The sequence below is a fragment of the Puccinia triticina genome, chromosome 6A (genome assembly GCF_026914185.1).
Source record: "Puccinia triticina chromosome 6A, complete sequence".
NCBI classification, from domain to species: domain Eukaryota; kingdom Fungi; phylum Basidiomycota; class Pucciniomycetes; order Pucciniales; family Pucciniaceae; genus Puccinia; species Puccinia triticina.
The window spans coordinates 3,830,503-3,845,639 of NC_070563.1; the positions used below are offsets into that span (position 1 = coordinate 3,830,503).

General features: G+C 45.8%; 1 protein-coding gene across 1 annotated transcript; it reads left to right on the forward strand.

Moving 5' to 3' along the window:
• Positions 1-13,320: 13,320 nt before the first annotated feature.
• On the forward strand, positions 13,321-14,514 carry PtA15_6A463 (uncharacterized protein; the record flags this gene model as incomplete). The annotated part of the gene is made up of 3 exons (XM_053170171.1): positions 13,321-13,609; positions 13,676-13,945; positions 14,075-14,514. 3 exons carry the CDS (start codon positions 13,321-13,323, stop codon positions 14,512-14,514), a joined length of 999 nt encoding a protein of 332 aa, XP_053021389.1.
• Positions 14,515-15,137: the final 623 nt, after the last annotated feature.

Consider the following 15,137-nt stretch of genomic DNA (forward strand, 5'->3'; position numbering starts at 1 on the left):
TTGATGACAGGTTACTGGGCTGCAAAAATACAAGCTCAAGGACCAGTGCATGATGGTACTTCAGGAGTTCATTTCCTAGCTTTATTAGTCAACAAGTGATGTACATTGCGCTGAGGGAGCCCTGGGTCCAATGCCATTAAACACTGGTCACCCAGCTGGGCTTTTTTAATCTGGTTGGCCAGTGTATACCACCTATTGAGCACAGGAAGACCAGCTTGGTGACCAGTATATGCTGGTCATCAGGTTAGGGCTTCCCCCATGTGATGAAAAGTATGTACTGGTCATTGGATCTGAGCTTGGAGAGGCAGTGGATTGATTTCCACTGCACTTGTCTACTGCAAAGTTTGGCCAAACATTGTGGTTGACAAATGACAGGGGTCCCCAAGTTGAGGAACCCCTATCCCAATTACCAGCCAATCATAGTCACTAGGCCGGCCTTTCTGAGCTTGGTAGGCAGTACATACTCTCCACCAAGCTTTGAAAATCCCAACTGGACGGCCAGTACCTGGTGTTCTTGATGAAACTGACATCAGATGGATCACAATGAGACAATGCTCATAGGGAATGATAGGCCAAACCCCTGTCTTACCCATATATGAGGCCTTCTTTCTAGCTGATTTCTTACCAATTAAGGTGGTGTGATAATTAAAAAAACAAATACTGATAGATGAGCAGGCTTCTTGCCTGTCCATGGGACCCTCTACCCAGAAAATCAGAGTTGTTTGGCAGAGATATTGCCAAATGAAATCATGTACATTGAGAAAACCTGTCATGCCAAAAAAATTTGTTGTTTTTTCAGTCCCTCCTTTGGAGGCTGGTGCTTCACGCAAGGAGGGACTTGTTAATTTAAGCCCCCTCTGAACGGCCACCCTTACCCCTGTGCAGGTGGCAATTGCACAGACCAACTGGCAAGCTTCAACAGCAATACCTGCCATGCCTGCTCCAGATGCTTCTCCCTCCTCCTGGCAAAATTGATCAAACTCCAGATGGGTGACAGGGTTGCACAAATGGACAGCAGGGATCATGGACAGAGATCTCGCAGATATGGAGGAGTATGAAGTGATTAGATGAATCATATTCAAATTGTCCTTGGTTTTTTTAATACTTTTTGCTATATATATCAAGTAGTCTCACAGAAACATCAGGGATTGACTTCAGATTAATTAAAGACTTGTGCAATCCAATTTTTTGCATGAAATTGATTTGAATTATAAATTTGGATTTTTCACATGCATGAGATGCAAGAGTGTGTCCCTTAGCAGGGAAAAGGAGATGCTTCACAACAGTCTACTTAGCCAGATCAGCGGTGGGCAGATACATCATCAATTTGGATAACTCTGCCCATAACATAACCTTTACAGTTATGTTACTGCCCAGTTACCAATAACTGGTGGCTAAGTTAGGTTATCCAATTCACATAACTGGATAACACAGTTTAAGTTACAATACCGCCGACCGGATAACACAACATTTGTATTGCTCTGTTATCCTGAGTTTAAATTACTAGACAAGTTGGTAAGGGGTTGGTTAGGTGCCCTCCAGCTTTTGTGTACGTTGCGCGTTCAACTCCTGCCCCAGGAGGGGGTAGCAAGTCCCCTATGCGGTGTGGTAACCCTGTTCCTGTTCATACTATCACCCTCATATCACCTAAACCCTTCATAAATACCTCATTATTAATTCATATTCAGATTCTACACCCCATTTCACCCCTAGTCACCCACTCATTTCACCTAGGATTTCCAAATGGATCAGCAGTTATTGGCATGTATAGTTTTGGCAGGTATTTTCTTCATATATATCCTTAGCATTATTACATACATCATTCATTAGTATCATAGCTAAATAGGACTGCAGATCTTACATAAACTGCATTACTCATTTTCCCCTTCATATGATATCAGCAGTACATTCCTTCATAGCTCTTGTAGTTATTATCAAATGCTCATCATTATTTCATCTTCTACATAGTTACCTTTCATGTACACTCCTTGGTCATTACACCTTCATCATTACTGCTCATCTTCAGATATTGTTACTATGTGCTCATCATGTATCACCCCCCTGTAGTACTTCTCACATATATAAACACCCCTCTAGATGTTGTATCCCCATCATGCACTTTCTACTACATCCCCTCTGTAGCACCTTTTAAACATCACCCTTATATGCACTTTCTACTACATCCCCTCTGTAGCACCTTTTCATCACACTTAGATACACTTTCATCACCATAGAAATATATCCCCCAGCATATATCTCATTACCCATCTCAGAGTGACTCCTCAAGAGCTTCTACTTTTCTCCCATCTCACTTCTCCTCTCTCACTCAGTAGGATTGATACACCTCAAACTCATAAAGTGTTAAAGTCATCTAAGTCAAAGAGAATCATCAGCCACACCCTTTTCTTTTTTTCTTAGTGTAACCCTCTCTCCATCAGCATTAGTCAAGAGGGCAGCCTCACCAGCACCTGTAGCCTCTTCTACATTATTAGTAGTGTAGTTGACTATTTCCCCTCACAGCTCTTTCCTGATCTTTTAGGAGTTCCACAGCGGCTGTGTGTGCCCCAACACGTGTATCAAACGGGGGCTTTTGACATTACAGATATTGTAACACCCCAAAATAGAGATCACCCGTGGGTACCCGGTATCCGTGGGCGGGTACCCGCCTGCGGGTGCCGTGTGCGGGTCCGGGTATGTAAATTTTGGATGGCGGGTACCCGTCCAGGTACCCGCTGCAAAAGGTCTGGAGACAAGCAGTCGCGGACGACCTTTTGCAGCGCAATCATGGCCCTCGCTAACCCAACCCTCTCGGTGTCCAGCACATGCTGGACGGGCATAAACTCTTGATGTCCGGCACAGAGCGGACATCGGAAGGGTGTATGTATGCCCTCTCGATGTCCTGTATGTGCTGGACACCGAGGCCTTGAGTTTCACTTCCTTAAGGAGATAGCCGAGATTGATAGAATTCAGGTGGACTTTGACAACGAAGCTCCATTTGAGATAGTTGGAGTTGGCTTCCGGGACCTGAAGTTGAGGGATTCCTGTAACCCAAAGAGACAAGTTGTCTGACGAGTCTGGGACAATATGTTGAACTGGTTTGGCCATGGCGGCCGAGTTCGTTTCGTATGGTAGAACAAAGAAGAGAGTTGATCCTTGTGGTTTGATGTAACACACCGAGTCCGAGTAGTTTTACGTGCTGGACTGATTGCGCTCGCCGAGTGCAACTGGGCTTATAACCTGTTGAGATGGACTGAGGGAGCAGACACAAGGTGATGAGTGTGTGTGGAAGGATAAGTGCATTTCATGAGAGAAAAAAGAAAAAGAGAAAGAAGGAAGAGAGCAAGGAAACTACATACCTGAGGGAGCAGACACAAGGTGATGAGTGTGTGTGGAAGGATGAGGAAAGGCCTTCCGACTGCTGCACCCTCAGGTTAAATACAAGTGAGAGACCGTGTAATATGTATGTGAAATGAGAAGGAAAGAGATCAAAGCGGACAACCGGAGAGTGAACTAGACAACAGTATAGTAACCTCAACAGGGTGAAGCAGAGAGATTGAACCGCACATTGGGTGACATCGCTTGAATGACTCTTGTCCACTCTGGGCTTCCTGAAACTTTATGGTCCTATGCATATAGATGTGCGTGTTTCTTAATAAATTGGATTTTGAATGTTAGATGTAAATCGACTCCTCTAGAACTCTGGTCGGAGAGGGAACCCTTGCCAACATCCTTTTATCCATTTGGAACAAAAGCTTGCGTCCACATACCAAAGGAGCAAAGGCGAAAATTGGATCAGCAAGGTAGGAGGTATTTAGTAGGATACCAGGACAATGAGCGCGGATGGTTCTTTTGGAACCCAGCGACCCACAAGGTAACTCAGAGTGTGCTGATTTTCTCGATTATCAGGGCAAATTTCTCATCCCTTCTCCTGTCCCCATTCCTGACACATCTTCTGCACGTAGAATTCTACATCTTGGACAAGAAAAGACCCAGGAAATATGTGATGATCAAGACAACCAAATAGACAAGATCCAAGCAATTTCGGATGCTGACATTCCAACTAACCTAAAAAATGCTCTCACTTGTCCGGCACAATACAAATGGCGGGGGGTGTGTTTGGCAGAGTGGCAACAACTAGAACAAATAGAAACATGGGACGTAGAAGACAAAGAAAGGAAACATTCTATTGGAACTCAATTTGTTTACAACATCAAGCGACATTCAGACAGCACAGTGGAGAAACTCAAGGCGCAATTTGTAGTTTGGGGTTTCAAACAACGACTCGGAAGAGATGTGAAATCAACATTTGCACCTACGGCGTTGTTAACAACACTGCGGCTCCTTCTACTCCTGGCATTTTTGAATGGATAGAAGATCAATTCATTTGACATAACTGGGGTGTTTGCTCACAGCCCCATTGATGAGACAATATATGTGGATCCCCCGGTAGAATTGTTCCCACAGTTGAAAGACAAGGTTCTCCAACTGAAAAAGGCCTTATGCGGGACTCAACAAGCCAGCCAATGCTGGTGGAAACACTTCAAAGGTCTGCTACAGGGTTGGGGTTTCAACTGCGACGAAGTGGAGGAATGTTTGTACCAATACAAAAAAGGAGATTCAGTCATCATAATCTGGATACATGTCAACAATGGGATTGTGTTCAGCAACGACGATACGACTCTTCAACAGCTCAAGAAGAATCTTGAAGACAACCTCCGAGTGAAATGGGACGACAAGCCAGATAAACTGGTTGGCATTAAAATGGAATATCAACCGGGTACAATTCACCTCAGCCAGCCGTTATTAATTGATCAGACTGTGAAGAAGTTCCAGGATGAAGTTCAGCCCAACATAATACTGACATACACACCCCTTGCAGGGGATAAGCTCAATACTTCAACAAATGATCCAGTGAAGGCAATGTTATATCAATCCCTGATTGGTTCTCTGAACTACATAGCGCTAGGGTCGCGGCCTGATATCAGTTTTGCAGTCAACTACCTTGCTTGATTTAGCTCCAATCCCAATGAGACACACTGGAATGGATTAAAACACTTGGTTCAATATTTGGCAACAACTCGCAGTAAACGGCTCAAACTAGAAGTATTGGACAACCAGATACGTGGTCAGATGCTAATTGGGGCGGGGAATTTCAAAGGTCAAAATTGGGTTTCATAATCACATTCTTGGGCAGTCCAATAGCATGGGGTTCAAGAAGACAAAAAGTTGTTGCGACTTTGACATGCGCGGAAGAGTTCATTTCCATTGGTTCTTCCGTAGACTTACTTTTATTCCTCATCCCCATTGTGAAATCCTTGGACATCAAACCCAAATTACTCCTCAAATGCGACAATAGAGCAGCGGTGTTGTTTTCGGATGATAATGCCTCCAAAGGCAGAATGAAGAGCTTGGAGCGTAACTTCTTTTTTGTCAATGATGCAGTGAGCAAACATCAAATCAAACTATCGTGGGTTTTGACTGTCAAAAATATAGCGGAATTTCTAACTAAACCTCTTAGGGCAAATCTTCACCAGATCTTGATGTCAAAGATTTTCAAATAATTTTCTACATCTTTCTGCTACTGTCTCGTATTTTACTTGTGTGTTTCCAATTTCATCTACAAACTTATTCATTTCTTCAGATCCTGTTCTTGTTTTTCTTCTCTCTCTCATTCAGTTTGTATTTAGTGGTGTGGAGTTTGAGGGGGGGTGTTGTAGTGTGGGGTGGGCAAACTCCACATTTGGAGTGTGCAGGAGTTAAGAGGAGGTTGGGGGGGATCAGCAACGAATCAAGCTTTCTAGTCACAACAAAAATCATCATTTGAAAATTTTATGATTTTCTGTATTGAAAAGTTTATGATTTCAACTTTGAACACCTTAAGTGTTGCAAATGAGGTTTGCAAGTCAAACTTAGTCAGTCCTTCCTTCTGAGTTGGAAGGCTGGCGCCCCTCGCGCAAAGAGCAAGCCTCCGAAGGAGGGACTTGGAGGTAAGCCGGGAAATTTTGCGTGAGCGCTGAGGACCGCCTCAACCCATTTGGCTGGTGTCAAACTTCAACACCACACCAACATAGCATCCCATGAGCCAAATGGGCCGCCCAGGTGCCAAATTGAAGCCCTGCATCTGGCCTTCAAACCTACATAGGCCACAAATTTTTATCTTGAACTGTCTTGAAGCTACAAAGCTTTTAAAATCATGCTTCCAAGATTCTGGCCATGATTATACACTTCTGCATCTTTAGTAAGTGCATGGAAGCAGTATTTTCTGCTTGAATGAAAATGCATATTTTTGAACAAGTTCAATTCTCAATTCATGATCAATGCATAATATTTATATTGGCATGCTTGATGTACAAAAGTTGAAAAAAAACCTTGATTTGTTGGAGCAAGCTCAGCAGTAATTTTGCAAGGATTTCCAGCGGCCAGCTGGGGGGACAAAAGGCTTATTAGTGGATGGCTGCCTGCGCAAGAAGCTAGCCTACAAGGCCGTACCACTCATGTCCCTATTGGGCAAAAAATGGGTGTGAGATCGTGGATAAAAGGAAAAATGGGGATTGGTTGGGCCCCAGGCTTGTCAGCTCTCACGCCAAAATTGGTGGCTTGGGGGCAAGCCTCTCTGTGAGACAGAGACCCTGCGGGGCTCTAACTTATCAAAGTCCCTCCCCATGCGGGAGGTCGGAGTTCGGAGTTCGGGTGGTGGTACGGGGGGTAACTCATTTGGGTGGAGCTTAAGTTTGGCTGGTGGCGAAGCCACCCCTCCCGCAGGGAGGGACTTGGGGCTATCACACCATTTGGGTGGGAGACCATCCACCAAAACTGCTTTATACTTTGTTGATTTTTTGAGCTCATCACATCATCATCACATTTTTCAAGTTTTTTTTGATAAATTTTTGAAAAGCTCACCCAGACTCAAGACGGCGGTCTTCTCAGGTGGTGCCTGGCCCCGCAGGTCTGTGCGGGTCAAGTTTTTGTTTCTCTCATTTCGGCTTTGCTTGTCTGTTCTACTTTTTCCTTTGAAAATCTGAGCTGACAGGAAGAAAGATCAGATGCAGGTGCATCTGTTGATGTTCGGGACCTCATATGTAGCTTGCACAACAAGCGAGCTACAGGGTCTCAAAGTTGAACCAGGCTTTTGGCCAATGCTCTCAGGCGAGCACCCCGACATAAGTCGTAAGTCCCTCCCTGCGGTTGGCGTAGGGCTGGACCCCGCGGGGTACCCGCGAGCATCCAGCCCTGCCGTGGTAATACCTGAGGAAAAAAGCTAAGACTTATGCTCCCGTGGAAATACCCACGGGTAATGGGTTGGATATAGGGGTACCCGGCTTCTCTATCACATTTCTGAAAAATTGGGATTCTCCCTCCCGCAACTTATCCGTCATTGTTGGGCCAGTAAGAGCAGTCAAGGAGGAGACAAAGACAGATGGGGCGGGAAGCGCGGATGGCCGATGGGAGTGAAGAAGAAGACCACAACCGGACCTACAACTTTTTCAGCAATGGATTTCTTGATTAAGGCTGCAAAGGGTCCTTCCCCAGCTGCAGCAGCAAGAGAAGGAGCCGCGTTTACCGGGGACGCCGTTTGAGAAGCCCGCTATGATGGGCAGAGGGGATGAAGGGGGATTTGCTAGACCTGTTTGGACCACTAATTGCAGTGGAGAGGCATACACTCAGTCAAGCACCTCCTTTATCTCAAGTGACAAGGATTGATATCAAACAATTGGAGATTTAGATCCACTCCCTCACAACAAAGACAAGCTCACTGAAAACACCAGATAGGATCATAAATTTATTTATTACTTTCAATCTCATTCAGATATTTCTAATTTACAATTCTTCAGACCCATTTTTCTTTAAAAATCATGATGAAAAAGGTCATTTAAAGTAGTCTCAGGCTTATGTCCCTGAGACAAAATACCCGTTGGTACCCGTGAAATCAGTGGAGTGCCCCGACTGTTATACCGGACAATACCCAACGGGTATTTTTTGAAAAATACCCTCCCGTCCCCCAACCCGTTGGGTCAGATAGGCGGGGATACCCTCCAACCCCGTCGCCGGGGTCCAGCCCTAGGTTGGCGTCACTCTGCTCCCCACTCAGCCCCGCAGAGGAGGGACTTTGTTAAGAGCATCTCCAACGGTCCGGGGGGCAGTTGGCCTGTGTTCCCCGGCCCGCAGACACATTTCACAGCAGTCGCGGCTCAGCTCCAATTATGGACTGGCAGTTTAAGCCAAACTTAACACAAGTCCCAGGCTCCGTTGCGGTCTGTGCAGCATCTGGCTGGTCACAAAGCGACCCCGACCAGAGGGAGGGACTTGCATATTAAAACACCTTTCTGGTGTAAGCCAGATCCAAGTTTTGGCTGGGAGCGGTCTTGTTTGTGTCACCGCGCCTTCACTACTCTCTAGTTTCTTTCTACGTTGGAGTACACAATACATCTGTATATCCTTGATTTTTTAGTATTTTTTTTCCTACAACATTTGCATTGCATTAAGGGGGAAAAAATTATTGAAGTTTGTGATTTTGAACTTTGCTTCTCAAGGCTCACATCACAAGGAGCGTGCGCACTCGCACTAGAAGGATATTTATGCTTAAGGGGGACATTGGTCATAAAGCTACCAAGTAGCTCACATCACTCGGTAACTTATACAACTTGCCCCCTTTGCCTCCCTCCATCTGATTGCTTGATCAAAATAATCAATCATATCACTCCCTCTAGGCCACCGGACAAGTTGACCACCCTTCCGGTTCCGGAAAATCAGAATGCTTCTGCCTCCCGATCGACCTGCCGACCTAAAATCCGAGGCATCAAAGATAACCTACATTTGTGAGGTCATGAACTCACTCGGCCTGACCCCAAAACAATTTCTCCTTGCCTTTGTGCAGCAAGATGAAATCAGCATTGTGAGCAGGCGTTGCCTTTGGTCAGACAATGGCTGGGACTCTACGAGGACGCTATTGGAGGCGATTGGAAGGATGATCTGCGGCCAAGAACCTGGTGAAAATAACTGGAGTAATTTCACACTTGGGCAGGTATGTGTTTGTGAAAAAAAATCTGATTTATTGATCTTATTTAAGCTAACTTCTCCTTGTTTTGTCTTGAGTACTTGCCCAGATCCTCCCAATGACGGCTCCCGGGTGTGATCTTCCAATCCCTCTTTGAAGGGCATGGGGTCTTCCGTGATGACATTTGGCTGCAACAATTGGAGCGTCTCTGGGTGATCATTCTCTCCAGAAGGTGGCGGGGATGTATCATTCATTTGTATGTCTGCCATTGTGATCTTGCGGCTAGATACAAGCGTTTGACTTATCGACGTAGTTCTTCCGATCAATGTTTTACCAACTTGGACTTGCCAATCTATGTACTGTTTTTATTTATTGCTTAGTTGTTTGGTAACTCATTACTTTTTCATTAAGTATCCTTCATTACGATATAATGTGATGTTCTTCATTATTTCATTTTGCGCTTAATTAAATGGGATGGAAATTCAAATTTTCTTGTCCTCAAGTTTCAAAAATGATGGGGTGGAAATGCAACAATAAAAGAAATCTAGAAAAATCAAGAGGATGGTGGACTATCAGAAAAACAAAACAAGAAATAATGACAATGAGTGGTGTAGAAGCCAGAGGAGGAAGTCTGATAAATGGCTTCAATATAACCTCTGGCTCACGCGAACTTGGTGCGCTAATCCATAAGCCTCTCTGGTGAGACTGGGCTGCCGCCCAGACCTGCTCACCACAAGTGTTGGCTTAGTTAAGCTCGAGTTTAAGCCGCAATCCGACTGAAAGCTCACCCCTCCAGCGCCACCCACCACCCTCTGCAAGCCTGATTCCGGTCATTGGGATGCACACATATCAATGACTGGAAAGTTCTGATCACGTTCTGGTCGTCGGGACACATGTATCTCGATGACCGGAGCAAACCCGGTCATCAAGTGGAGGAAACACTGCTCTTGATGACCAGAACGGACCCGGTCATCGAGGGGAGTGTTTACTCCTCTCGATGACCAGAACGGACCCAGTCATCGAGGGGAGTGTTTACTCCTCTTGATGACCGGAACGGACCCAGTCATTGGGGGGAGTGTTTACTCCTCTCGATGACCAGAAAAGACCCCGTTATCAAGACGAGGCTTGTTGATTCAATTGCTGAAGTTTTTTTTTCTTCCTTGGTGAGCTGCAAGTGTTGATACTGTGTCGTCCATCTTTGCAGGGTATGAACAAGCGGATGCAGGTGTGTGTGTCAATTGCGGCCGGGAGGCGACCCGCAGAAGTCAGCAGGTGATCGCGGGTTGGACTGCCCCCGGCGATGTTCCCAGGGTCGTTCCGCGGGTCCGTTAGCGCGCAAAACAGGAACCCGGGCGGCCAAAGTTCGCCCCCGAACACCCAGTCGTGGTAAGTTAGGCCCCGTTTGGCGCCGATGTAAGACTCAAAAGTGTTCCTGAGAACCTTTTTGCTGAATGGAGAAGGGGATGATGGAGGTGCAAACTCTGCCCTTCTATGCTATCAGTCAACAAGACCCACCAAGCTATGCTTGGCAAGTTTTATTCAAGTGATAGGGTAGGTTGGCTCAAGATGAGTTGTTTGATTGACAAGGTATAGAGCTGATGATTTTATATAAGGGTTGGTTATAATTGGTAAGGGTGAATATTGGGGGTGACTGTGATTGGTGAGTGATGAACTGAGCACCTGACAACTGGGGAGGAGAGAGCTCCTTATATAGACAGAAGTGGAGCCCCAGAGGGCTTGCGGGTTAGGGTTTCAGCTGATCTGGACAACAGTGTGAGGGATTTTAGCTGGTGAGAGTAGATACAAATGATGTCATAATGTGTCAGGGGTACATAAATGATGTCATAAGCATGCAGTAGGGCTGCATAAAGGCTGCGTAAAGTGACACTAGGCTGCATTAGTTGACAGGTGGATGCAGGGGGTGCATAAATGACGTCTGAACTGCAGGATCAGTGCGGGATGACATCATAATATGGAAATAAAAGAGTACTTGATACTATGTGATGACTATAGTCTGATGGGGAGATGTATGCTTGTATCCTGTGATGTGTATAAGCATAATACTGTGATCCTTGACTTGAGGCTTGTGACAGGCTGGTGACTGGGTATGCTGAACATGTGATGGGTGTCCATTGTCCAAGGGCGTGTAGGTTCCAATCCAGAGGGGCTCCAGTGACGCTTCCAGTTGTGACTAGGGGTAAAATTGGCCGTAGAATCCATTTCTGGGGTCCATTTGATGGTATCTTGAGGCCTAGTATGAGTAATTATGTGGCATAGAAAAAAAACTTTTTTATTTTTCCACTTTTCCGTCTACCACACCGATATAATTGGTGAAATAATCACAGGTGAAATAATCCGTGACATTTTGATTATTTCACCTGAAATAAAATGTAATTGAATATATCGCTGGTGTTTGTCAGTACATTGGTATAAACCCAGCCAGCCAACCAACCACCCACCTCTCGATCAACCAAGAAAGCGAATGGACAAACTCGCCCTCCACTTGATGACCACCCACCCGGTCATAGTGTATAGCCTATGACCCACTTCACCCACTCGATGACCCAGTTGGTCATCAAGTGGATGTATTGTAGTCCACCCGATGAACAGGACGGTTCAAGGGGACTTATACATATCCACTCGATGGCCCGATTCGTCATCGAGTGGAGTATGTTCCACTCGACGACCAACCGGGTCACTGAGTGGATACCTACTCCACTTGATGACCAACCGGGCCATCGAGTGGAGTATTCATCCACTCAATGACCAACCAGGCTATCGAGTGGATAAGTCCATTCGATGACCCGGTTGGTCATCGAGGGTCATCGAGCAAGTGGAGTGTTATATAATCCACTCGATGACCAACCGGGCCATTGAGTGGATATATGAGTCCACTCATTGAGTGGATACATCAAGCTAGTGGAGTGTTGCATGATGTATCCACTCAATGAGGTCGATAATCGAGGTTGGGAGTTGCGAGGGTGGGTCTGATTTTGCTGCCGATATATCGGCATGTAGGAACTGTAATTATAAATTATTTCATGTTTTGAATATGTCAGTTTGCCAAACGCCATCGGCATTTTACCGATATAATCGTGAAATATTCGTGAAATATATCACTGATTATATCGGTGCCAAACGGGGCCTTAGTGAGGGGCTCTCCTCCAGAGAGGCTTGGTCAAGCTCGCTCGCAAGTGGGCGACAAAGCATATTGCCTCCGGATCAGGCCAAAAATATGTGATCCGAATGAGGGTCGAACTCATGACCTCTCGCGGATTTACCCCGGGCCCCATCGAGAACGGGGCTCGTTGTGAAGCGAGTGTGATAACCAGCTACACCATCGGACCACGGGGAACCGAGCTGACATGCAGTTTAAAACCCGTCATATTACCTGGGCAGTAACTGCGCCTACCACGAAAAGCCAGAGTGAAGACCAATTTGCCTGCAGTGTGCTGTGGGTTATGCGCCGGTTGTGCTTCGCTGTGTAAACTGAGCCGCTAGGAGCCATCGTCAATTTTGATGGGCCCAAGATGGCTGCCGATCAAGGAAAACCCCCATGTAGAAAAGGCCGCACCCATGTAGAAAAGGCCGCAGTGGGGACAAAAAGAAGAATTGAGGCAAGTGTTTGGCAAGAGTTTGGTCGTCGAGAAACTGGATTGCAGAACCTGGACTGGGTTGTGCTAAGGCAGAAAGAAGCCTTAAAGCGTGAGAATATCCTCCAGAGAATCGCCCAGTCAACCTGGCGAAGCAGGGCCAACTCTTCTTTGGGTTCTTTGGGTGCTTGGCAAACGATGTTCATGCATAATCAGCTTCGCATCATCATCGTGGCAACGCGTCAACTTATCCTGCAACACAAAAGGATGCTGATCAGTTCGGACTGCTGCGAACGTAAGTACACGCACTAGGTGAATTAAAAGGAACTCATTCATCCTCAAAACAAGCCCTGCCTCAATTATCGCCCCCTTTGAGTTTCCCGTTTGTATGCATCGATATCTCACACTGCTGAGGAGGATGCAGTCATTGTCGAAGATTGCAACGGATGGCACTGCAAACAATGGGACACTGCCCTGTGTGACTTGTTGGCTTACAAGGCTAGACGTACTACCATGCGAGTTCATTAAAACCCTCTATATTTTCTTCTCCGGGCTGTCCTAGTTTCTTTAAGTACACCAAGTCAACAAGCCATTAAGCGCTCTTCAATTGTTAGATATAGCTACGACAGACCTTCTGCAACCCTTTTTTTCTCAACGACAACTGGCCAACGCAACTGGGCCTTGTGCTCCTTTACTTCCACCATCACCAGCCTCTTCAAGTTCTGCGACACCATGCTTCGAAATCCTGGTCTGATTTCGCTCACATACCTAATATTCTTCATCAATGCTATTCAGTCCCGTGTTCCGGGGTCCTCGCCCTTGACAAATGTCATGACGAGAAGGGCTCACTCCCGACTGTTACCACGAAAGATTAGTGACTCCAACTCGCACCCGCAAGTTATTCAAGATATACATAGCTTGGCTGGCTGTCCCGGTGAAGTTTGTGGAACCTTGGCCGGTGATGCGGTTCAACCACTCTTAGCCGGTGCGGACGAATGCGCCCAACAGGATATGGCAGACAGTAAGGAAACTTCTGTGCTTTAACACAAAGGATCATGACTAATGATTGGATTGGTGACAACGACAGAACTGATAGACGCAGCGAAATCAAAGCTTCAAGACAAAGCTGTCCAAAGAAAATTAATCGAGCTAGCGAAGATTTACAGACAAACCGAAAGGAACACCTTCCCAGATTATTCTTTACCCTCGACACCGGACAGAAACAGTCTCTACTGTCAAAAGACCCCCAAGAATCCCGAACTGGCTGGACTGTTTCAAAAACAAAGCTCGAGTGCCGATCCCAAATTATTTTTCGATCCTAAAAGTAACGGTAAGAGTGTTCAACAAGGCTCAGACCGTAAGTCAACCACGTCTCCATCCCAAAATTCCACTTGGCACCCTTTGATGCAGGTCGTGGCTCATTTTCTTTTTCGTGATTTTATATCTATGCTTTTTTCTTTCTATAAATCGACGGTAAAAATCTCAGCACGTACGAAACCACTTGGCGGAGCAAAAGGGCAAGCGACACCGACCAATGGTCCCGCGTCGACGGGGGACAACAGCGACGATGCTGATGGGAGGAATGAGGCGGAAAATGGTGACGATGAATTAGAAGGAACGGTGGAGAGTGTGTCTGATGACTCGCCTGGAATCGGCAGCCTTAACACATTGGCATCGAATACGCGGAGTCCGGCTGAAGTCCAGAGCGACCGGGAGCTCGGCGTAGTCCAAACTAGTCAGCCTCAAAAACTCTCTACTAGCGCCCAGTCCTCCCAAGCTTCTCCTGGCATTTCCGAGACATCGAGTTCGACTACAGCCCCTCTCGACAAATCAGCTGCAAACGATAGTTCCCAGCTTCCAACGCCCAAACCTAAAAAATCCGGTAAGAAAGTAGGAAGATGTCGGCCAAAACGCCGTCAGGTCTAGAAGGGGCCATCTATTCTCAATTCCTGGGGAATAGTGCAGGTCGCTCGAACTTATAGGCGGCTTTCTCCATACGTATATACATTTTGGGTAGCTTGTCCTATTTTGTCGCTTGAGGCGTGACAATTGATATCACATGAACCATTCTACTCTAAAAATTTCCTTCTCTTTTTGGTTTTAGGTCTGATCTCATAAATTTTAATGTCTTCTCTGATGGTATGATTCTATTTAAATAATTGCTACTCGAATACAAGTGTGCATATGTAACTATTAATAATACTATGAATACTTCAAATTGATTGGTTGTTTAACCTGAGCTGCAATCCTAGTGAATCTCAGAATCCCTAAGAAAAAAAAAACGGCACAGGCTAGGAGGACAGTGTAGGCTGCACATGATTGGAATTTGAAGGGCATAGTTATATCTGAGCGTAAGAAGATACAGGGAACCAGCAATTCGGAGAAAGTTTTGCAACAACTATAATACTAACTAAAGGAGATTTTTGTTCTTAGCAAAGTACGAGGAGGAGCATACGTGTAACATAACAACAAAATCTGATTGTGTAAGGTGCTTCAGAAATGATTCTGAACCCAATTTACAATGTTAATAATGGGCTGAGAAGGCGGTT